The sequence below is a fragment of the Vespa mandarinia genome, chromosome 7 (genome assembly GCF_050613455.1).
Source record: "Vespa mandarinia isolate Hongniang chromosome 7, ASM5061345v1, whole genome shotgun sequence".
Taxonomy (NCBI): Eukaryota; Metazoa; Arthropoda; class Insecta; order Hymenoptera; family Vespidae; genus Vespa; species Vespa mandarinia.
Window position 1 is genome coordinate 1,470,704 of NC_140816.1, and position 24,756 is coordinate 1,495,459.

General features: G+C 29.3%; 4 protein-coding genes and 1 long non-coding RNA gene across 21 annotated transcripts; 4 read left to right on the top strand and 1 right to left on the bottom strand.

Moving 5' to 3' along the window:
• The first annotated feature begins 204 nt into the window (after positions 1-204).
• Positions 205-6,724, top strand: Coq6 (ubiquinone biosynthesis protein COQ6, mitochondrial). The gene is made up of 7 exons (XM_035863186.2): positions 205-409; positions 567-757; positions 907-1,146; positions 5,556-5,726; positions 5,805-6,115; positions 6,214-6,496; positions 6,575-6,724. Exons 1-7 carry the CDS (start codon positions 214-216, stop codon positions 6,617-6,619), a joined length of 1,437 nt encoding a protein of 478 aa, XP_035719079.2. The 5' UTR covers positions 205-213; the 3' UTR covers positions 6,620-6,724.
• Positions 1,202-4,895, bottom strand: LOC118440320 (transient receptor potential channel pyrexia-like). The gene is made up of 7 exons (XM_035863182.2): positions 4,622-4,895; positions 4,363-4,506; positions 4,005-4,291; positions 3,729-3,911; positions 3,352-3,637; positions 2,869-3,246; positions 1,202-2,797 (listed from the first exon to the last, which is right to left on the bottom strand). The coding sequence occupies exons 2-7, from the start codon at positions 4,474-4,476 to the stop codon at positions 1,244-1,246; spliced, it is 2,802 nt and encodes a 933-aa protein (XP_035719075.2). The 5' UTR covers positions 4,477-4,506; positions 4,622-4,895; the 3' UTR covers positions 1,202-1,243.
• A 799-nt stretch (positions 6,725-7,523) lies between the features above and the next one.
• On the top strand, positions 7,524-9,176 carry Adck1 (aarF domain containing kinase 1). The gene has a single exon (XM_035863185.2). It carries the CDS (start codon positions 7,524-7,526, stop codon positions 9,105-9,107), a length of 1,584 nt encoding a protein of 527 aa, XP_035719078.1. The 3' UTR covers positions 9,108-9,176.
• Positions 9,177-12,865: 3,689 nt separating this feature from the next.
• On the top strand, positions 12,866-20,475 carry LOC118440680 (uncharacterized). Of its 17 annotated transcripts, XR_014982351.1 has the most exons (5): positions 12,866-13,027; positions 13,829-14,941; positions 15,176-15,220; positions 15,285-19,480; positions 19,558-20,475. It is a non-coding gene; the product is annotated as an uncharacterized LOC118440680 (long non-coding RNA). The 17 variants fall into 17 exon arrangements; XR_004837898.2 differs by having other exon boundaries at positions 13,829-18,845; positions 19,013-19,480; XR_004837893.2 differs by having other exon boundaries at positions 13,829-18,329; positions 18,482-19,480.
• LOC118440679 (uncharacterized) lies at positions 13,034-13,822 on the top strand. The gene has a single exon (XM_035864051.2). It carries the CDS (start codon positions 13,307-13,309, stop codon positions 13,691-13,693), a length of 387 nt encoding a protein of 128 aa, XP_035719944.2. The 5' UTR covers positions 13,034-13,306; the 3' UTR covers positions 13,694-13,822.
• Positions 20,476-24,756: the final 4,281 nt, after the last annotated feature.

Below are 24,756 nucleotides of genomic sequence, written 5' to 3' on the forward strand. Positions count from 1 at the left end.
TTGGCGCGAAAAATAAAGTAATATATAAATATACAAAAACGTTTAAATTGTTTTCTTTTTTCTTCATTTTAAATTAAAAGAAAATGAAAATATCTTAAAAAGAAAATGGTAAGATATAATTAATATATGCATCAACATTTTTCAAATGTATAATTGATAAAATAAGAATTCTAGATTCTATTATTTGCAAAGAAACATTGACTACTATACAAAATGGCGACTCTTGTCAGAACGGGAGTGTCGTATCATAGATTATTAATTTCTTTTACACAACAATGTAAATGTACTGTAACAAATAGTGTTACCTATGTAAGAAGAAATTATTCTGATGACAAAAACAGTAAAGAATGTTATGATATTATTATTGCAGGAGGTGGTATGGTAGGAACAACATTGGCTTGTGCGATAGGTTAGTTATATTTTTCATTTGTATTATCTGATAGACACTATATTTTTAGAATAGAAAGATGATTATAAAAAATTCATTAAATACATACATATTAAAAAATAATTTTTTTAAAAATAATGTATATCATCGATAATAATGATATAAATCATACTTGAAGCTAATAATAGATGGCTAGAATCGAAAAAAGTATTGCTACTAGAAGGTGGCAATAAACATGAATATAAACCAGAAGAAAAGTATTCGAATCGTGTGGTTGCTTTGAATCAACAGACTCGTACTTTGCTATCCAGCATAGGAGCATGGCAACATATAGAAGCTGTACGATGCTGCCCTGTAAAAATGATGCAGGTACTATTATATTTTCTTTCCTAGTTAGGTAATATACTTATTAGAAAATTTTGTATGTGTCTTTTTATATATCATTTTATTTAATTTGAAATATAATGGTGTTGACATGTAAGTCATATGTAATGTTATATGTATAATATCATCAGTAGGTATGGGATGCATGTTCTGATGCTATAATAACTTTTAATGAGGATTTTTTATCTAAAGAATTGGCATACATAGTAGAAAATGACTTACTTCTTCATGCAGTAAATACACAATTGAAGGAAAAATCAAATGTTAATGTTGTCTATAATGCAAAAGTTACAAATTTATTGTTGCCTGAGATAATAGGAGAAAATGTTGAAGTACAGCTAGAAAATGGAAAACAATATAAGACAAAATTATTGGTAAGTGATAGATGTATTTAAATGCATTTTTTTAGTGTTAGTTTATTGAAAGTAATTAATATAAAAAATAAATTGTATAATAATTTGGTTATATTATTTAATAACTTATTGACATATCTAATTCTTTAGCAATATTCTCTATTCTATTTTTGATACTGTCTAAATGTGTTGTAATGTTATACGAACATCTTTTTAATTCAGTTACTAATTCGTTTAGTTGCTGTTGATTATATTCAGTTGATGAATTAGTACTATGAAGTCGATTTAATTTTATATAATCAGATTCTAATACACTTACACTTTGCGTAAATGTACTCTTACCAGTTGTATTTCGAATTTTCCGTTCACATACTAAACGATATATAGCTTTTACTAAATCTCTGGGTAAACGATTTTCTCGTGGATCATTTGGACGAATTTGAATTGCACAATGATATGGAGGATGCAAAAGCATAGCTCCATATCTACATGTTTCAATTATATTTTTTGGTGCATAATCTAATAGTTTAGAGAATAACATTCCCTCTAGATATGATACAAGTTCTGCTCTGCGTACTAATCTATCAAGTCCAGCACATCTCCTTAATTCTTGTATGTCTGATACAGCAAGACCAACCATTAGATTTGTTAAGATTACAGTCACTAAAATAACAAAACTTAAAAGCATCAAATGTGATGTACCAGCATATAAAACTTTAGAGTTTTCATTAAAATATACATCTTCAAATTCTAATTCCCCAGACAACATTATAATCGTTTTTAATAAACCTACTAATGGATTTGCAAAAGATTTATAATTTTTATGTAAAACACAAAATCCTAAAGAGAATCCTATTATAAGACAGATGTAAGCCCCAAGAAATTTAAAAAAATTTATTGCCACTTGAGCAAACATTTGAATGTAAAGTCCAAACATTGGAAATCTTCCCACAACTATCATTAATTCTATCCAAATTAATAAAATTCCTAAAGCTGCAACATGATGCTGCCAATTATTGATCGGTTTAATCAAAACTAAACACGATGTTAAAATTACGCACCATTGTAACCAGTTTTCCCAACGTTTAACATAACAACATACATCATGAGCAATTTGAAAAAATTCTTTAGTGATAAGCATACATGTATAACTCAATATTAACCAAAATAATATTTTGCTAAGATGATCGATATTCCATAAGTATGTAACAGAAATATAACCTGTAAAAAGTATAACAAAAATAGAATGGAAAACTAAACTAATTAGAAAAAATTTGCGTATTCTTAACCATTTCAAGTAAAGAAAACTTTCACATAATGGGTGCTTTAAAATATGACCTTGACCAACTTCTATTAAGCAGAGCATTAGATCTGTTTCTCCTTTTCCACCTGGTACTAAGGGTCTAAAATCTAATCTCAATTCACAATCAACATCTCCTAATTCATGATCATATAAAGATATGGCTTGATCCAATCTTGTAACAAAACGTGGTAAGATATCTGGTGTTCTGCGAATAATAAAACTTAATGCTGAAATACCACCTTTAGTCCTGACAGTAATATCTGCACCTTTTGATAGTAACATCATTACTGTAGATGAATTTTCATTTAATGCTGCTATATGCAGCGGAGTATAACCAAATTTATCAGGTTTATTAACTGATGCACCAGCCTATTAGAAAAGAACAAATTAAAATTGTGGATATAAGTTTAAATATTTTCTATATTCTCATATATATGAACCTGTATTAAGGTCCTCACTAATTCACTCGCTCTTAACGATTTTGCTACTGCCGCGTGTAGCGGTGTTCTTCCATCAATATCTTCAACATTTGCTTTTGCACCAGCTTTAATAAGTACTTCCAAAGTTTCTAAAGATTGAGCTAATGCAGCTAAATGCATTGCTGTTTGGCCTTTTAAATTTTTAGCTTCACATGAAGCACCAGCATCCACTAGCAATTTTGTACATTCTGCACTACCTTCTTCAGCTGCTAGATGAAGTGGTGTTGATCTAGCAGTGCCAAGCTGAACTCTTACATCAGCACCATAATTTAATAAAAGTTTCATGCAAGGAACAGATCCAAGACTAGCTGCTACATGCAATGGTGTTTCAGTATAAACCTATTTGAGTGTAATAATTATATTTTGCAATAATTATATTTGTAATAATTATATTTTTGAAGTTATTAAAATTAATAACTTCATATATTTCATCTTATTAAGTACTTGTGGATTATTAGGATGAGCGCCTGCCTGTAGTAGAACTTCAGCACTATCTACCGCATTACTTAGTACTGCATAGTGAAGGGGAGTTTTCCCTGGAAATCCAGCATTTACATCTGCTTTTGCCTTTATTAAAGATTTTATGCAAGCAACATTTCCAACTGCAGCAGCACAATGCAAAGGTGTACATTTTTGATTAAAATCCCATTCACAAGGATTTGCACCATATGACAATAATTCTTCTAGTATCCTTACTATCGCAGCACAAGCTGTTAAATGTACTGGAGTTCTGTAATTATAATATTCATTTGCAGTATTTTACAATATTTAACTAAATTGCACCAAATTAAAAATTATAGGATTATGAATTTATGACAAACCTTCCATCTTCATCTTTACAAGAGACGTTTACATTCTTTTCTAATAATATTTTCACTATTTCAAAATGACCAACCCAACATGCAACAAGAAGACATGTCTCTGGCCATTTTACTAACAGTTCCGTAGGTGTTGCTCTTATTGCTATATTATTTTCAGATACTAAAATAGTTTTATTTATACATCTAATTTAAAACATAAATCACATGAATTATAAAAATTAAGCAAAATTAAATCCAAATCAGTTTTGAAAAACTATTACTTGTTTCAAAGCATACCCATTTGTGAAAGTACATGTCTTTTTATAAATTGGTTCTCTAAGATGCAAATTTTGTAATTCCTCTAACGTTTTTTGTAAAATGTTGCCATGTAATGTAGGTATTGTAGTAAGAGCTACTTCTCCTGCTGGAAGATTAGATAGTGCTAAAGTAATTTCTTCTTTAGTCCATAATTGTTGTTGATTCATTGGCCGTTGACGAATATGGCACATTATAGCTTCTGATGTTTCTTCAGACGAAATGCTTTTTTCATCTATTTCATCCATCCATATATCTTCTTCGTTGTTCTAAACATAAGATAATATTCAAAAAATTTTATCTTGAAATTTAATAAATAATATTTAAATTATTATCTGACCTCATAATTAACAATAATAGATGGTGTTATGTCTATATTATTTCTTCTTGATTCTTCTTGTGAACCACCATGACTAGACAGTCTTCCAAAGATTTTTTTCTTAAGGTTAGACATAATTACATATTTTTCTTCATTCACTTTTATCTGAATATAATGATTGAAAGATAAATTAAATACTTCAATGTCACATAATTAAAATTAATTCATATAAAATTTGTATATAAAATGCAAAATATTGTGATTAATAAAATATTAGTACTTTTTTATAATAAGTAGGTAACTACAAACGTTTTATTCTATTCACATTGCTCTCGTATATTACCACTTAGAAACTATTCCTGTTCTCTGTATACTTTAGAGAATGTCCACATATACTTTTGATGTTTATAAAACAGAGCTGGCATATATTTAGCTCTCACTGTTCACTGTTCTAACACTGTTCACCAAGTATTAAGATAAATCTATATAATTTTTTATATACTATTTTTTTACTGTCAACGTAACAGAAAATCCTACCCATATAAAATAATATTACGTCTAAAAAATATGATTCTAAATATAACAACTGATAACTACATCCTTTGAGGAAATGCTCATATAAACACACTCTCCTCTTAGGTCAAAAATATTAAATAAAATATTAAAGATTATAGATATGCAGTAAATTATTAAATTTTTAAAATTACTTTAAAAATATAATTATTTTTTTATAAATGAAATTAAATTTCATTACTTTGATTTCAAGATTACTATCTTATTATTTTTATCTTTATGATTACTAAGAAATATTGTTGTGATCCTTTTATGTGTGTATATATGAGTTAATATATTAATATATTAATTATATATTACTAATTTCCCTAGCATAAATATTTTTTTAAATCTCAATTTATAAATTTTATTCACTTCATATAATAATTATGTTTAAATGTGTTTAACAAAGTACATGAATATTAAAAAAATTTTTAATATAATCATCACTGGTTTTGATGTGCAATTTTTTAATACTCTTGAAGCAAGACAATCTGTTGAAGTATACTTTCTGGTGTCTGGAACAAGACTAAAGAAGTTATTTCAAGACATAGTAGAATAAAGTCTATAGTATTGCTCCCACTTTGTAGAGTATAGTCTCTAGTAACAATTTACTTTATATATATTGCATATATAATTATATACCTTTATTAATGTGACAGATAGGAGCAGATGGAGTTAATTCAAAAATACGTCAAGCAATGAATGTTCAGTATATTCAATGGAAATATGATCAAATGGGAATTGTTGCTACGTTGGAATTATGTGAACCAACAGAAAATATTGTCGCTTGGCAAAGATTCCTTCCAAGTGGACCAATAGCTTTACTTCCAGTACATCATTACTATAAATTTATTTTAATTGGATTTAAATAATTTTACAATATATAAAAGTTCTTACAAATATTTTAGTTAACAAATACTCTCAGTTCATTAGTATGGTCTCTTACAACTGAAGAAGCACAAAAGCTTTTAAAAATACCAGAGGAGGAATTTGTTGATAATATAAATAGTGCATTATGGAAAATCTATCCTAAAAATGGTATTATAGAAAGTGGTATGAAAGCTTTACATCAATTACTCGAAGGATTATCTCTACAAACTGGAATATCAAGACAGTTGCCGCCAACAGTATCAAATATTATAGAAGGTTCAAGAGCAGCTTTTCCATTGGGATTTGGTCATTCTGTATCATATGTTGCACCTGGAACAGTCTTAGTTGGGTAATAAAATTAGTAGATACAGAAACTACTATTCAATTTTTTTATTATATTTGATTAGGAATGTAAATTTTAAAGGAATGCTTTTAATTATATATCAGAGATGCAGCACATCGTGTTCATCCTTTAGCTGGTCAAGGTGTTAATTTGGGCTTTGGAGATATTACTGTCTTAGTAAAAGTTCTTGCGGAAGCAGTTACAGATGGTGCTGTACTTAATAACTCAATATATTTAAGCAGATATGAGACTTCACGTCAACGACATAACATTCCTACAATGTTAGCTATAGATGCTCTTCATCGATTATACAAAGGAACTGCAGCTCCTATTATTTTGGCTCGAAGTTTAGGATTACAATTTACAAACGCCATACCAATATTAAAGGTAACATATTTAAAGTATGATAAAGTTTTATTTATATATGTCTCTTTGTAAAATAATGAAATTTAATGAATATTTCAGAAAGCTTTAATACAGCATGCATCCGACCAAAAAATTACATGTTAATCAACGTTTAGAAATATTGATTATTACAATAACATAGTAACAAGTTTAATCGTTATATAAAGAATATAAAATTATTTCAATAATAGAATATATAAATAATATTTTGATATATTTTCAAAAATAATGTTCTATATTTTATGTATAATAAAACAGTAATTATAATTGTATTTTATTACAACATTCTATACAAATAAAGATCTATACCTTAATTATGAGCTTACATATTATTAGATAATATTCAAAATTCACTCACAAAATATTCAGAAATATTTTCTTTACATTACAGATATAAAATTATTTGAACAATTAGAAATCATTTCTTTTTATAAAATCATGATTCATTAAATCTTATATAACTATTTGATTTTTATAGACTGTTATTTAATATTAATAGCTGTAATGAATGAAGATTTTTATGTAGTGTTACCGAAATTATTTAAAAATTTTATAAAAGTGAAAGTAGTGATTCAGATGCTTTTAGTCAATAGTGAAAGTTTTTAAGAATTCATTTTTGTTGAAGTTAAGTTATTGATCCTCTATCTTTTGATTATTCGATAAATATAATTTTCATTTAGAATATAATAGTGAATTGATTAAATTCAATAAAGTAAATATGAATAAATATTGGATGTTTCACTGATCTTTTTTTACGTGTTCGTGATATAATTGACATTTAGGTTATGTGATATAAAGTTAATATAATGATGTCACCAGAAAAGAGCTAATTCATCTTTACTTCCAATTTTTTAAAATTACGTTAATATAGCAGAAAATATTTATATATTTTCTAAAATAATAAGGATATGATTTAAGGTTAGTTTTTTTTATTAATCTATGTATTCTTAAACAATAAATATTAATCTCATATTTATTTTATAACTTCATAGATTTGTTTTTCGTGACAATGATTACATTCTTGAAAACTGCTTTGAAAAAATTCTTGAAAACTGCTACGATAAGTGCAATAGCTGTAGGCACCTTGGCATCATTAAGAGCTAATGAATATGATATTGGATCAATTGGTATCGTACGTCTTGGGCGTGCTGCTGTTACTGTTTTTATAATAGGTAATTACTATAAAAAGGAACTTTACGATACCAGTTTGGAAAGGACATCACCAGAATACTTACAACTAAAATCAAAAACACACAAATATGGAGCAGAACGTCTTCTTGAACTTTGTTGTGCCAATAAAGGTGTATATATAAAAGTTGGCCAGCATATTGGAGCATTGGATTATTTATTACCAGCAGAATATGTTAGTACAATGCGTGTTTTACACAGTTCTGCACCACCATCATCATTTAAAGACGTTCTCAGAGTGATAAAAGAAGATTTCAAAAAAGATCCATACGATATATTCGAAATCATCGATCCCATACCCTTGGGTACTGCTAGTCTTGCACAAGTTCATAAAGCTGTGCTTAAAAATGGCAATGTGGTAGCTGTTAAAGTCCAACATCGTACCGTCAAAACCAATGCTTTTGTTGATATAAAAACTATGTCTACATTAGTGAAAATTACGTCTTACATTTTTCCAGACTTTAAATTCGATTGGTTAGTTGATGAAACTAAGAAAAATATACCACTAGAATTAGATTTTACTCAAGAAGGAAAAAATGCAGAGAAGATACAGAGTCTTCTTTCTCATTACCATTGGTTAATAATACCAAAGATATATTGGGATTTATCATCTCAACGTGTTTTAACTATGGAATTCTTAGAAGGTGGTCAAATTAATGATCTTCAATATTTACGAAGCAAAAAATTAAATCCATACGAAGTTAGCAGTAAATTGGGCCGTTTATATAGTCATATGATATTTGTTAATGGATTTGTACATTCTGATCCTCATCCTGGAAATATTCTTGTTAGAAATAATAATTCGGAAGCTGAAATAATCCTATTAGATCACGGATTATATGCAACTCTTTCCGATAAGTTTCGATGGGAATATTCTAAACTATGGTTAGCAATACTGAATGGAGATAGAGCTGCTATGAAACTTCACTGTACGAATCTAGGTGTAGGTGATCTTTATGGATTACTATCATGTATGGTATCAGGTAGAACATGGGATACTATAATGTCAGGAGTACAGAAAAAAAAGTATGATATAAATGAAAAAGAACTTTTTCAACAAGAAATACCTAATCTGTTACCACAAATTAGTGATGTATTACAAAGGGTCAATAGGCAAATGTTGTTAATTCTTAAAACAAATGATTTAATGCGTGGAATTGAACATTCATTACAGACACAAAATCGAATGTCTTCATTCATGGAAATGTCGAAATATTGCATTCATTCAGTTTATGGGGAAAAATTAAACTTATCTACAAGTGAATGGAAGCGATGGGAGTTAACTCTTCTTGAGCAATGGGCTCTTATTAAGTTATCATTTTATTATGTCTACTTAGGTTTATTTCATTTTGATATAAACAAAAGTATCGAGTCATACTGGGCAAATGATTTCTATGTTTTTTAATAAAACTGAATATTAAATAATATATTCGAAAATGACACAGATTTTTTATACCTTTTCATTAATTTAAAATATCAAGAAATTAATATTTTCAAGTTTATATATTTATATATTTAAGTTTATATATTTCTATATTAATTAAATACGTGTATTTTCTTGGTTTCAAAAAATTATATTTCAATTGTTATTTAAAAAATAGTATAGTTTGTTACTGATGAAATGTTAAATATAAGAGAAATATCAATTTATATAATAAATATATGTATTTATAATACTACATTTCTATATTTGTATGCCATATAATAGTGCCAAAAAATATGATTTATGTATTGAATTAAAAGAAGTTAATATAAACATATTGTATATATTCCTTGTAAACAGCACAAATATATAATGTATTAATATCTCTGTAAAAAAAAAATATATAAAAGATATTATTTTTATATATTATATTATTTTGAATATAACATTATATTACATTTCAGCTTTTATAAACAAAAATAAATTCTACAAGTAAATAATATGAAAATTTTATTAATAAAATTAACAAAAACTAAACATTTTAAATAACTGTTTACGAAAGAGAAAAAGTAATATTTTAAAGAAATTTGGGAATTTCCTATTTCTATATAAAAACGGAAAGTAGAAAAATAGAAGCATTATAGTATAAATCAATATATTGTTCTAATATTTAAACCTTTAACGTGTGTGTGTATACATATGTACGTTGAATAATGAATATAGCATGGTGGGTCAGATACCTGCGTGAGGTCATTGTAGCTTTATAGAAAGTATATGTATTGTATCTTTGTAAAGGTCACTTTTACCGTTATGCATTTATATAGAAAAAGTAAGGTTAACTAAACTATAAGAAATAATTTTAGTAATTTTCCAAATAAGAAATGTTATTTTATACAATATTCTAATTTTATGAAGATTATTTTTATTGTTATTAATCTATGAGAAATGTAATTTTTCCAAAGTACAAATTCAAAGTCCAAATAGCAAATGTTATCTGGATTTTTATTATTACAATAGTGTATTATTATAATAACCATTCAATGAATTTGTTAGTACAGTGCTGATTTTTTAATTTCCTTATTGATATAAAAATTTTTGATTATTTGTACCGATTTTTTAAAATAATGTATCGAAAGTACTAATTTTTGAAGAATGATTGTTATATTTCATTTTAGTTAAATAAAAAATTATTTTGTTAATTATTTATTTCTCTATTTTTTGATTTATCTGTTATAGAGAGTATATTAATTTTTTAAATGTTAGAATATTTTATGAACAATGTTATGAATTCATTGTGGAATTCAATATTTAATTCAATATATCAATATTAATAATTGAATTCAAGTGGAATGTATTCTATTATTAAACGTAATGTATACAATTGTAACTATCGTGATTCCTTTATAAATATTTTTGTTATCTTCATTTATTTTTTAATTATATTTAAAATAAAATGTTAATAATTAAAATATTTTATTTTCAATAAAGTATTGATTTGTGTTACAAATTTAAATTAACATTCTTTTAATTGTACTAAAAGGTTACATATAATTATTGAATACAATTTCTTTATAAACAAATTTGTTTTTACTGAATTTACCGTGAAAATAAATGACAACGTTACATATTGTTTACGCTGTCTGATTTATTTATCTTCTATATACCTATTTCACAAAACATATACATATATATATATATGTCATGTTCATAATCGATGAATTCATAGCCTCTACTTTTACAAATAATGCGCATGCTTTCTACAACTGTAACGAGAATGGTGCAATCGTTATTGATAATATTGTAACTTTCGAAAAAATATCATTATAATAACATAAATGAAAATAATTCTTTATCATAAAAGTTTCTTATATATTTTTAAAGCTTTAAAAGATTATTGTTTTAAATATATACACAGACACACTTATAAAATAATTGGTCGATTGAAAGACGTACAATATCTATCGTGATTGTAAACTATGCTCTGCGATTTCTTCCGTTATGTTATTTATATTAGTACAATTTTCGTTGATCTATCACAATGATGACATGATACTTTGCTTGATGAATCATACCTTATTGTTAGCCGTAATTGCATACGCATTTAGTGGAGTTTCAAACTCAATTTTCTCACAAATAAAATCTCGTATTTAAGATTCTTTAATATAATAATAATAATAATCTAAGACTCTTTCTACATTTTCGACTAATTTTTTATATATATATACAATCACCTTTTTCCTGGTTATACTACCAGTTCCGAATTATACTGTGTATGTATGATAAACATACACACACGTATATATATGAGATTTACCGTTCCTACATAACGAATATTCACGAATATTCTTTCCTGAAATAAATGTGATATTTCGATAATATATGCACATATTCATGTATAGAAATACGACATTATTGTTATTTATGAATTACAGAGCAATGTTTCTATTTAATTTGCAATAAAATTATACGAATTCTTTCGCATTTCTTTTCAATAAAAAAAATTTTAATAATTTTATTCTTATATAAATAAATGTTATGAATCATACTATGTCAATACTTTATAAACCTCGGATTTGTTTTTTTTACCATGAAAATGTGTCATTTGTGACGTCATAATGCTTTTGTATGTCTCATATTTTTGATTATATTAAAATTATTAAAAGATTGATATATATATATATATATATATGTTTATATATATATGTATATATGTTTATATATATATGTATATATGTGGTACAAGAATAGCATATATTACGTTTTATTTTAGTTTAATTTTCGTTAAGGTATAAAATATTTCTATTGTATTGAAGGAAAAGAAAGTTTCAATACAATGGATGTCGTTCTATGGTTTGGTATATAGTAAAGGAAATTCTCCGTAAGCTCTGTTGCCAGATTTCTCGGTTATGTGACCCACAAATATTGAAGCATTTTATTATATTATTTTACCTAAATATATTTCTAAAAGTTTATTATTGAAATATTATATAATATTCTTTTTTATATTTTAAAAATATTGTAATATAAAATATACCACTCAATTTAATACGTAGTTTTTCTCTTGCTTAAAAATCGTATTTTTATGAAATTGTAATTATTTTTTTTCTTTGATCAAAGCCTGAATTATATTATAAAGTGTACCATTTCTATATAAACTTTCTATTTTAGGATTATAAAGACATGTGTATACTCTCTCACAGAGAGAGAGAGAAAGAGAGAGAGAGGGAGAGAAAGAAAGAAAGAGAGAGTATGAAACATAGAACAATAGATGTTTTAAGAGAAAGATATAAATAAATAAGTACATATACATAAAAATAATTCTAAACTAAAAAAGATATTACAAAGAAAAAATAAATATTAAAGATATTGATTCTATAAAAAAAGTGGAAATTTGGCAACTCTGGGATTTATCCGCAGTAAGATGGCTGCATCAGACGTAGCTATCGTCTGACGACGGTAGAAAAGTGGAAGGGGAGGTACGAGCCAATGACCGCATTGCAATCCCTACGCCAACGAACGTTTTCTTTCGTTTATTAATTATTTAAAAAAACGTAACATAATGACCAAAAATAATTACTATTATTATTAATAAACATCATAGAAATTAAAAAAATGATTTTTGACGAATAAATTGTGTCGTAATAATAAATTTGAAAGGATATTTAGGGAACTACTTTCTATCGATTGTGCGTAAGGACACTACATAGTGGGGTATAGAGAGGTATATAAGACCCCACCCAATCGTCCGGGCGGACCAGTTCCTCAGTCAACCTCAAGCGGAGAAGGTCGTGTTTGGCTCTTACATAGTTTTTCTCTAGTTTTGTTGCAAATCAGTGTTCTATTATTTGTTTTTGCAATCTGCATTTCTGCTAGGATCGTCAAGAAACACGAGCCAGATACAGGTTGGTGTTTTCATTAATTATTAAGTTTGTTAGGTGGTACGCGAAAAGAATTTTATTTTCGCGATGTAGGCAACATTGGTATTTATAAGTTAGTGCCTCAAGATACGAGCTTCGATACGATGTTCAAGAAAAAATTCGAAAGAAGAAGTTGAAGAAGTTCGACAGAGAATTGTTTCCTGTATTATGGACCTCGTCACAACTTTATAAGCAGAGTGAACAGAGTCCCAACATCTGGATTTTATCTTATCGCAATAATCTGCATCATTTGTTCGGAACAAGATGTTAAGACCTTGGGAAATCGACGTAGATCAACCAAGTAAGACTGAGCAATTATCCAATTGGATAAAGGAAGTACGTTGGAAGAAATTAATGTGCCGCCGAAATCGAAAACGTAATTTACGCATAGAAGCTGTTTTATCATACACTCTTTATAAAGCTGAATATGAACTACGAAGAAAACAGCTTTTAAGGATTTCACAATGGCGGAAACTTAAGTCCAAATTCTTGCCAAATTCACGATCTGATAATCGTAATTGCGAAAGCCTGGAATACTCCGAGATATATCAAAAAAGTAATTTATGGGATGAACCAGTGTGTCAGGAATTGAGCAGCTTAAATGATTTTATGTTGAAACTCTCTGAAATTAAAGCTCCATTACAACGATGAATGGGACGATTAAAATTGTACCAAATTTCATCATTTGGATGGAACTGGAAGACTTTGCAGTATCTACTCGTGTACTATGGCATCTAGAAGTTACATCATTACCCTGGTGTATATCTGGAAATTTTTTACTTGCAGTCTCACCGTTTGAGGTGGCTATGGGACGGGTGTGATGGTCATGGAGAAGCTGTCCATGGACACTGGGCATACATCTAAGAAGTCAAGATACCATGCTGTCTGGTCCTAGTACCTGTCACCAGTTTGGTTTGTAAACTGTATCGAGTCAAAATATTTTATTATCTTTGGAAATTGGAATTTTCCAAAGAGAAAAAATATTTTATGAAAGTCCATAGTTAATTAGATTACAGAGAATGTGCTCTAATAATTTCAGGATAGATTTATAACATCACTGGAATGACTTTTGAGCAATAATTGATGACTATATAATTTTTGTAACATTCTGAAATGTGATATTAGAATTATGGCATTTAATATTTTATTATAAGGATGTTTTATAAGATAAAAGGATCTCAAATTATAGATTAATGGCGTGGATTTTTGATATATGATATATCGATGAAAATGTTAATTCACATTGAATTTTGTAAATTATACATTATCTTATAGATGACAAAGATGAGTTACGGGAGTATCATGAAAATAAATATGTTTGAAATAAAAATGATTTTTTCATAATCTGCCAGTATCGTACATCATATTAATACCATAAATCCTTTTCAGTCTGCCATTCATCCTAGAAATCTTTGAGCGAGAGAACGATAGACGAATGTCGAAGCAATTGGTTATCGGCTGTGACGTTGTTGGCCTGTCCATGAATGAGGTGCGGTGAGACGATAAGATTTGTATCGAGAGGGAAAGGGGTTAGTCTTTGTTTTTAGAAGGCCGTGTAAGGCGCACTTTGGTCAAAATGTGTGGTGGCATAACGCACGTACGCATCATATCTTCGCACCTTCGGCACACAACCAAGTCGCGAGTCTTCTCAAAACCTTCAGCGCGCGATGCACAAGGCTCACTGCGAGGCAGAGAACTCGTACTACTGTCTGGTGAGCTCTTTCGTATTGCCAACCACCCTTGTAACGTGTTTCTTCAGATTCGGAACATTTCTACTGAACGTGGAAGATTCTCAAAGTCCCCTCCAGTGTTTGCGCTGCTAATACCAGTTTACTCTGATCGTTGACATGATGCAAAATTGACTATGCCAGTATCCAATCAACCTCATCAATATATTCTGTTAGCATAAGTTTTGAGGTATGATGATTCGTAATGCATGTCAGTAATTAAAGCAAAGAAATATGAGAGAAATGATCGTTGGTAAATATCAGTAGTTAAAGCAGTTTCATGCAGATTCATGCAAATTCATGAACAAAGAATAGCTATGGGTACTACTAACAAAGCAAATGGTGCATAAGTTTTTATATTTTTCTATGTTCTTTTCGTCTGTGTGCGCAATAATTATTTTCACAGATACGATGTGATCCTGAAAGAAACTTATCCCTAGGTGGCATAAAGGTACCCTGTATATCAATATTTTTATGAAACTAGGGATGGAATTTGTGCGTTATGTGTTTTCTAGATTAAATGGAAGCATGGTCAATAGAATCAATCTCACTGAGATATACAGAACAAGAGTTGATTGAAGGAAGGAGGTATCCCTCACAATTAGATGATATTACGAACTGACATGTATAAATAGGACAGGGGGCAGGTGTATGTTGAGATTTTTTCACTGCAAAGTTCTATTTCGCTATGTGGATTTTGTATTCTTCGCTCTAATGATGGAGATAGGATTTAGCAATGATGAGAACTGCTTTGGATGGAAAAAGTTGCTGGAACATGATAGAAAATCTTTTATACTTTGTTTGGTCAATGCAATTTTGTTTTAAGCCCTGAGGAAAATTATTCTAATATTGAAAATTGTCACAGTTAACAAGTGCGAATACATTGGATTTTTGAACACAAAACAATATGAAGAATATTGGAAAAAGGCTGGTTGGCTTGAAAGAAATTTGCTTATTAATATGAATATATATTTTAAAATGTATATTCTGTTGTGAGGCTTCTCTTGGGGCTGTTTTGTTTTTCACAGTTTTCATACAAAAATTTTAATGCTCTGGAAGATTGCTGGAATTGTATATAACGCTCGTATAATCTCAATGTCTGGCTTAAATGGGAAAAGGTATGTTGGAGATCCCAGATTATTTACATTCTTATTCCAGTTACTACTAATCAGCCCCAAAGATCACAAGCACATGGCTTTGGATTTCGACTGGATCCTGGCATATTACAGTTGCTGATCATGTATTTGTAAGCAAACTTTACATAATGCATATGTTTGTACATAGTCGAATGTGCAATGTTGAAAAATTTATTATAATTTAAACTTACGTATTTGACTGTTTGAAAAGAGTTCATATGGTAAGGGTGGGCAAAACAAAATGTTCTGAGCTACAGGAATGTTGCTGTGTGTTTCATGCAATGACTAAATGGAGAAGACTCATTCGGATAAATCTCTACAATATAATAACAAGATATCTTATTGAGCAAGAGAATATCGAATATTACTTAATGAATTCATATTAAAAGAAAAATAGAAAAATCTATACTTATTACATAGCAATTCTTTGATAAGAGTATTTCTTGTTGCTCACCAAAGTTTAAATAACAGGTTCCTGCACTGCACGCTGATATCATATGATAACACATCTATAATATTTATTCATCATTTGAATGTAAATTTAAACGAAATGTTAAGGAGATGGATATTGTAAGAATTTATGTTCTAATAATTAGACATTCAAGTACCATAATTTTTAATAGTATGTATGTAATGAGGTATTTAAACTTATATACCTAAACAAATTTTATACAATTCTTAGATCAGCTTTTTTTATATAGTTTAGATTTGTTGGATGGTTTATGTGAGTATTAGGGGAGGAAAGGGAGGGCAAAAAGATTTTGCATTTTCTTTCCACAGAGATGCTAGCAGAACTATGCACATTTCCCATCAGGTATTCTTGTGATATCAGCCAAAGCATGTGCAGCATGGTAGTCTACTTCAGAACGCATTGTACCTAGCCAGTGGAAGATTAGAATATAGCTATTTGAGAAATGCATCTTTTGAAACTGCTAATGGGTGGAAAATTTCTTCATGGGATGCAGATGTTAACATATCCATTGAACGTATATATGTCCAACAACTACTGTTCCGTCAGAAGATAATACTGCACAGAACATCCATCCGTATGTATCATGTAGAAAAAAACATTCATCATTTGAATTTTACATGACCATCTAAAGAAGGATAAAGCAATTTCATGCCAAAGTAGTAGATAGCTTTACTGTACAATTGCAACAATTTTATTATTTAACAAGCTATAGTAATATAATTTACAAGACTCATTAATATTGGAGTAAAATTACTCTAAAAAAAGAATTTCATTATAACGAAGTATAAGAGGTCGTTTTCCAATAGAAATGTTTCCCAGGTAAATAGTAGCTATTGCGGGATATATTAATATTTTTCTTACAGGAAAGTGTTTTGAGATTAAAAATAACATAATTTCTTTAGATAAAAGCAATATGGAAGAAGTTTATAAAGTGATGTGAATTTTATTTTTGCTGCAATAATTTATTGATTGCTTGCGTTTAACGTATAGAATATGAGTACAAGATATGATATTACAGATTTGCTATCATGAAATAGAAATTTTAATTTGCTTATGCTATGTAGCCAGGCAATTCATAAAGATATTATAATTTAAAACAGGAGGCTCATAATACTTAAACATAGGAAGAGGAATATTGTGTAGGTTGTGTGAAATTAGTGCATTCGTTCGTTAATATTTTATATATTTACGCTATTATGTGAGAAAGTTCTTTGATATCAAATATGTGTGATAAAACCAAGTTTTGTGTAATGTGATAACCAAGTATACATCAAGCTCAAGATAATGCGCATCAATATTGCTAAAATTGGGTGGAATATTAAGTTTGGTAGCTATATACGTTGAGTTTTAAATATAGTATGACAATTTAAATCTACCAACACAATTTAATGAATGATGCTTGGTATTAAATTCTATGGCTGGAAGAGGTAGAAATATTGTAGAAATGGCTTTTGATGCTAGCAAACTTTGGTGAGTGAATTTCGTGAGTTATATTTTTTCAATTAAAAAGGACAATAAGACTAAATTTTAATGGCTGTATTGATTAATATGCTGTTTAAGTGCTGTGTATTGCGCTTTGAAACTATTCATTGATTTTAAACTACACATTGTATAATAATTGATTACTTTGCTTCAAAAATTATTGTACTGCTATATCAGTGTATTGAAAAGTTTAATAAATTGTTTAGGAATTTTTGGAAGGGAAGGGATGGGAGGGAGGGTACTAATAAATTGAAGATTCAATGGCATTTCAGATAGCATCACTTATGTGTGATATAGAAAAATTGTCTAGCATTGTGAGTTGTCCTTCTAGGATCAAGAATATGCATGAGATGGCAAATGCACTATACTAAATAGTAAAGGAAATATCTAATTTCTAATATTTCATTGTTTCTATGATGCTAAGATAACGCTTCTCTCCTCCTGATTTTTTAAAAGCAGTATTAATTGAGGTATTTTTTCAATAAAAATCATTTTATTTAACATATTGTAAAAGGTAGAATTGGTTATTTTCTTCTAGAATATATTTCATAATTTGTGTAAAAGCAACAAATATTAACTTGCAACCAATTTAGATATAACATTCACTTGATTAAAAATCTAGCACTTCATCAATATAGGAAGGTATTATGAGAAGTCGAACAATTCAATACAGGAAGAAAAACAACATGGGTACACTATCGACAGTAGCAATAATTGTGAAGTTTATATTAATGAAAATATTAAATATGAAAGAAGATGTATTTATTTTATAAAAACAGCTGACATATATTTCCGAAGATTATTTTAATTTATGAAGATTATGAAGAGATTATGTTGATTTATGAAGATAATGAAGATTACGAAGATTATGAAGATTATTTAAATTATATATTGATTGTTATTTATGAAGATTAGTTAGAAACACAAGAAATTCTCGATATTCCTGGTCATGATTTGGATTCACCTGATTGGGAGCTTCGCTATACGTGAGTTATACTTAGTATTCTCCACATTTGTGTTAATCAGCTATTTTTAGAGGCCACATAAGTTTGTAAAAAATTGTAAATAAGGCTGTGAATGAAGATTATTGGACGATAGTCGATCACAATTTTCTCAGGACATCAGTAATCGTTAAAACTTGAAATAAATCTAGTACAAGGATCCTTGAAAACATCGATGGTGTCCCAATGCCCGATCGACTAGAGGATGGGATTGGTCGTCGAATTACTATGGCATCGGCAATCTACTAATTTTAGAAGAGATTTTCATTTGGCATCATCATCTCTTGGGTTATACCTTCATAGTCAAATTTTTAGCAGTTGATCATTGAAATGATACACGGAAAGAGGAACTTGTAGGAATATTTTTGGAAGATGTCTCTAAAGGATCTTCTAGAAGTGGATTCGTTTTCGTTGTCGCAGTTGATGAAAACATCTATTATCGAAGAATGGGTTAATGGGATCTACATATGGCGTTTGTAATTTCCTGTGTCTTCTTTGATCTTACGATTTTTCTTGTACGCGATTAGAGGCGATGATTTTCAATTGACCAGCATCCTTAAACAGACCTTGGGTCTTGATCCAGAGTTCCAGCAAAACAGCCTATTTTTCCATTTTAAAAGGTTTGTATTAAACTATGTGAATAATTGTATAACGTCTAATCTATTGTGTTTGTCTAATAACAAACTTTTTCTTACAGATATTTTTTTATACTTTGTTGGAGACTTCCTGCTTATAGAAGATAGGATTTTTTTTCGACATTTATTTTCTTTTTAGCTTTTGTTCTTTGTTATTTTTTAATATTTTTCACATCTGTAACCTTTTTGATGTCACAAGTGCATTAATGCGCTCTGCATTGTCAGCCCTGTAATAGTGTTGCTACTTAGACAAAAAGCGCATGTATATAGATTTTAGTTTGAACTCGTAATTATTATTGTTTTTTTACGGCCTAATGGATACTATCGAGATATTATTATATATTTGAAGCTTAAAAAATTAAAAAAAATATAAAAGAAAAAAATATTCAAAAGAGAAATAAAAAATATAAGGTCAAAAGTAAAAAGATTAAAAAATAAAAAGATTAAAAAATAAAAAGATTAAAAAATAAAAAGATTAAAAAATAAAAAGATTAAAAAATAAAAAAAATAAGAAAATAAAAAGATTAGAAAATAAAATGATTAGAAAATAAAAAGATTAGAAAATAAAAAGATCAGAAAATAAAAAGATTAGAAAATAAAAAGATTAGAAAATAAAAAGATTAGAAAATAAAAAGATTAGAAAATAAAAAAGATAAAATTAATAGTTTAAAAAAATAAAAATGAGATTCCCTAAAAGTATGAAAAAAAATCAGATTAGAAGAAATTAAAAGAAAAAATATGTAGATTTTATTATAATATATATCTATAATTTTAATGTATTGTTCTTAAAGTAAAACCAGTAAATGAATATGCAATTACTTAAACTATGATACATAATAATTATGTTAAATCTTATACTGGTAGCCAAATATCAGTTTGGGGAAAAAGAAATCCATTATTTTTGCGTGAACTTAAAGACTTTATTCAACATGTTTCGGATTGTCCGATTTGGGTCAAATAAAAAAAAAAAAAAAATAAAATGGATTTCTTTCTCCACAACCTAATATTACAATATTTTTAGGTGGCATCAGAAAGAAAAAAATTATCTTTTGAAAATTATTCTTAAATATGTTAGTGTCGTTATAAATTCGAAGATCAATTTTATTCAAAATCGCAAATAATTTGAATGATTGATTGGTTTACGTAAAAAAACTGCAAATATTACAATATATTATATTGCAAATATTACAATATATTAATTCATAGTTTGAGTAGGAAATCAATCATCTGAACTACAGATTTTATTGTAAAATATTAATATCTCGATCTTTATTATAAAACATTAATATCTCATTCTTCATCATATTTTTAAAACAAATATTATTTTAATATCAAGCAAAATTATTCCATTTGAGCAAGTTTGAATTTTATACATTTTTAGATCAATTGAAATATTCTGAAAAATAATTGTATTGACGAAAAATTAGTAATGATATTTGGAAAACAAGGGATATATAAAAAGAAATATGAAAATTTCACTGATTATAAAAGAAACTATTCCATGTATCACAGAAACGAAGGCATTTAAACATTACTTTCTCAACATATATTCAAGTATCTAACCAATATACGTTACATATTTATAAAATTAATGATTGTAGTGATTACTAAAAAGCAAAAAGTATTATAATAGAATAATTACAATGTTATAAGAATAATAAAAATACTTGCAAATTTGTAGCATGTATTACCTTTCTACGTAAATATTTACTATTCTATTATAAAACTAAAGAATATATATATGTTGAGAAAGTGAAAATACAGAAAAACACAAAATATTTCAAGGTTTTATAAAGTTCAAATAAAATTTGTTGAAAAAACCAAGTACTGTGATTCATCGGAATATAAAAATATTATTGTTATCATTCAGGAAACTGAACGTTTAGGATATCATAATAGTCATTTTTCGAGCGAACATAAAGGATTATCACCAGGACAAGCGGACATCGAAGGATCATCACCTGGACAAGCGGACATCGAAGGATCATCACCTGGACAAGCGGACATCGAAGGATCATCACCTGGACAAGCGGACATCGAAGGATCATCACCTGGACAAGCGGACATCGAAGGATCATCACCTGGACAAGCGGACATCGAAGGATCATCACCTGGACAAGCGGACATCGAAGGATCATCACCTGGACAAGCGGACATCGAAGGATCATCACCTGGACAAGCGGACATCGAAGGATCATCACCTGGACAAGCGGACATCGAAGGATCATCACCTGGACAAGCGGACATCGAAGGATCATCACCTGGACAAGCGGACATCGAAGGATCATCACCTGGACAAGCGGACATCGAAGGATCATCACCTGGACAAGCGGACATCGAAGGATCATCACCTGGACAAGCGGACATCGAAGGATCATCACCTGGACAAGCGGACATCGAAGGATCATCACCTGGACAAGCGGACATCGAAGGATCATCACCTGGACAAGCGGACATCGAAGGACCATCACCTGGACAAGCGGACATCGAAGGACCATCACCTGGACAAGCGGACATCGAAGGATCATCACCTGGACAAGCGGACATCGAAGGATCATCACCTGGACAAGCGGACATCGAAGGATCATCACCTGGACAAGCGGACATCGAAGGATCATCACCTGGACAAGCGGACATCGAAGGATCATCACCTGGACAAGCGGACATCGAAGGATCATCACCTGGACAAGCGGACATCGAAGGATCATCACCTGGACAAGCGGACATCGAAGGATCATCACCTGGACAAGCGGACATCGAAGGATCATCACCTGGACAAGCGGACATCGAAGGATCATCACCTGGGCAAAGCGGACATCGAAGGATCATCACCTGGGCAAAGCGGACATCGAAGGATCATCACCTGGGCAAGCGGACATCGAAGGATTATCATTACTCGAACAACGGACATTGAAGGACTATCATTACTCGAACAACGGACATTGAAGGACTATCATTACCCGGACAGCGGACATTGAAGGACTATCATTACCCGGACAGCAGACATTGAAGGACTATCATTACCCGGACAGCGGACATTGAAGGACTATCATTACCCGGACAGCGGACATTGAAGGACTATCATTACCCGGACAGCGGACATTAAAGGATCATTATCACCTGGATAGTGGATATCGAGGGACCATTCTCATTAATCAGAGTGAAGCGGACATCGAGGGACCATCCTCATTAATCGAAGTGAAGCGGACATCGAGAGACCATGATCATTTACTGGAGAGGGGTGGACATCGAGGGAATGTCATTATTATTCCGAAGAAGAGCGGACATCGAGGGACTGTCATCATTAACTCGAAGAAGAGCGGACATCGAGGGACTGTCATCATTAACTCGAAGAAGAGCGGACATCGAGGGACTGTCATCATTAACTCGAAGAAGAGCGGACATCGAGGGATTGTCATTTACTGGAGAGGAGCGGACATCAAGGGACCGTTATCCATATCAAGAAGAACCACATCAGTATCCATAAAGCTGGGCATCGAGGGAACAAATATTGAGAGATTGAGATGCCCTATCACCATATCATCGCCATTATCATCATTATCATCATTATCATCATCATTATCATTATAATTATTATCATCATTATTATTATCATCATCATTATGATTATCCTAAGAGCGAACATCGAGGGATCATTATTACTTGGAGCACGGATATGGAAAGATTGTCATCACTCGAAGATCATCACTCGAAGATCATCACTCGAAGATCATCACTCGAAGATCATCACTCGAAGATCATCACTCGAAGATCATCACTCGAAGATCATTACGCGAAGATCATTACGCGAAGATCATCACGCGAAGATCATCACTCAAAGATCATCACTCAAAGATCATCACTCAAAGATCATCACTCAAAGATCATCACTCAAAGATCATCACTCAGAGATCATCACTCAGAGATCATCACTCAGAGATCATCACTCAGAGATCATCACTCAAAGATCATCACTCAAAGATCATCATTTGGAAAGATAATTTTTAACATTAGGAATCATAGGATCATTATTGTTATTCAGGCAACTCGATATCATGACGTATATCATCATCTGGAAGATTGAACTTGAGGAAACACTCACTGTTCAGGTAATATCTACCGAAAAGAACATTATCGTTATCATTATTTGAATTTAAGCATAAAAAGATTCAATAAAATCATACAAAAAAGCAAACATTGAAATATCATAATAGTCACTACCATAGTTACTATTATCAAAGAATTTAAATATTTGAGAGCTATCATCCAAAATACTAAACATCAATTAAAAGAGATCGTTATAGTCATCTAAGGAACGAGCATCAAAGAGCTACTTAAGAAGACAACATAATATGTTAGAATATCATAAAACTATTAGAAAATAATAAATTATAAAGGCATCGAAATTGGTAGAATCGATTAATATTATGAAACTTTGATATCAAGAACTTCAATTAGAGATAAACAAAATTTCTAGAAAGAGCTTCTGAACTATTACCAATATTTTTGTTTTTTGATACATTCTAGAATTTTTGAAATGTTCAAAATTTAATTGTTAAAAGTTATGTACACATCTATATTATTTATTCAAAAATAATATAATTGTAGAAGTATTTTTGTTAAGTAGAGTGTGTACATTTTTACTTTTGTTTACAGAAGCATCATCAAGAACGATAATAAAGTACATTGTAAAATTAATAATTTATTAACAAGAAGAATGGGAAGACTTACGAAGAATCAAGATACAAACATTTTAATTAATAAATAGTAATTTCAATAAAGTTAATTTTAATATTCAATAATTTATATTTTCAGTAGTGTGTGTATATATGTATGTATATGTATAATTGTGTGTGTGTGTATGTGTGTGGTGTGTGTGTATGTGTGTGGTGTGTGTGTGTGTGTGTAGTGCGGTTCGTATGTGTGTAAAGAAACTTGTAAAATTATATTTTAACAATTATATATATATATTATAATAATACATGTTTGCTGTATATTGTATAACATTTTTTTATATTTCATTAATTTTGATATCATAGTATATATGTCAGTAATTATAAAAATTATAAAATTAATCATTGTCTAAGATTTTAAATAATATAACTAATAATATAACCCTATGTAAAAACTCAGTTATAATGGAAAGTAATTACAATATATGTGAAAATATATTTTTTATTAAATGATTTTCTACGCAAATTTTTAACGTTTCAATAAATATTACGCTTTTATATCAATATTGTAATTATTGGGTTATACCT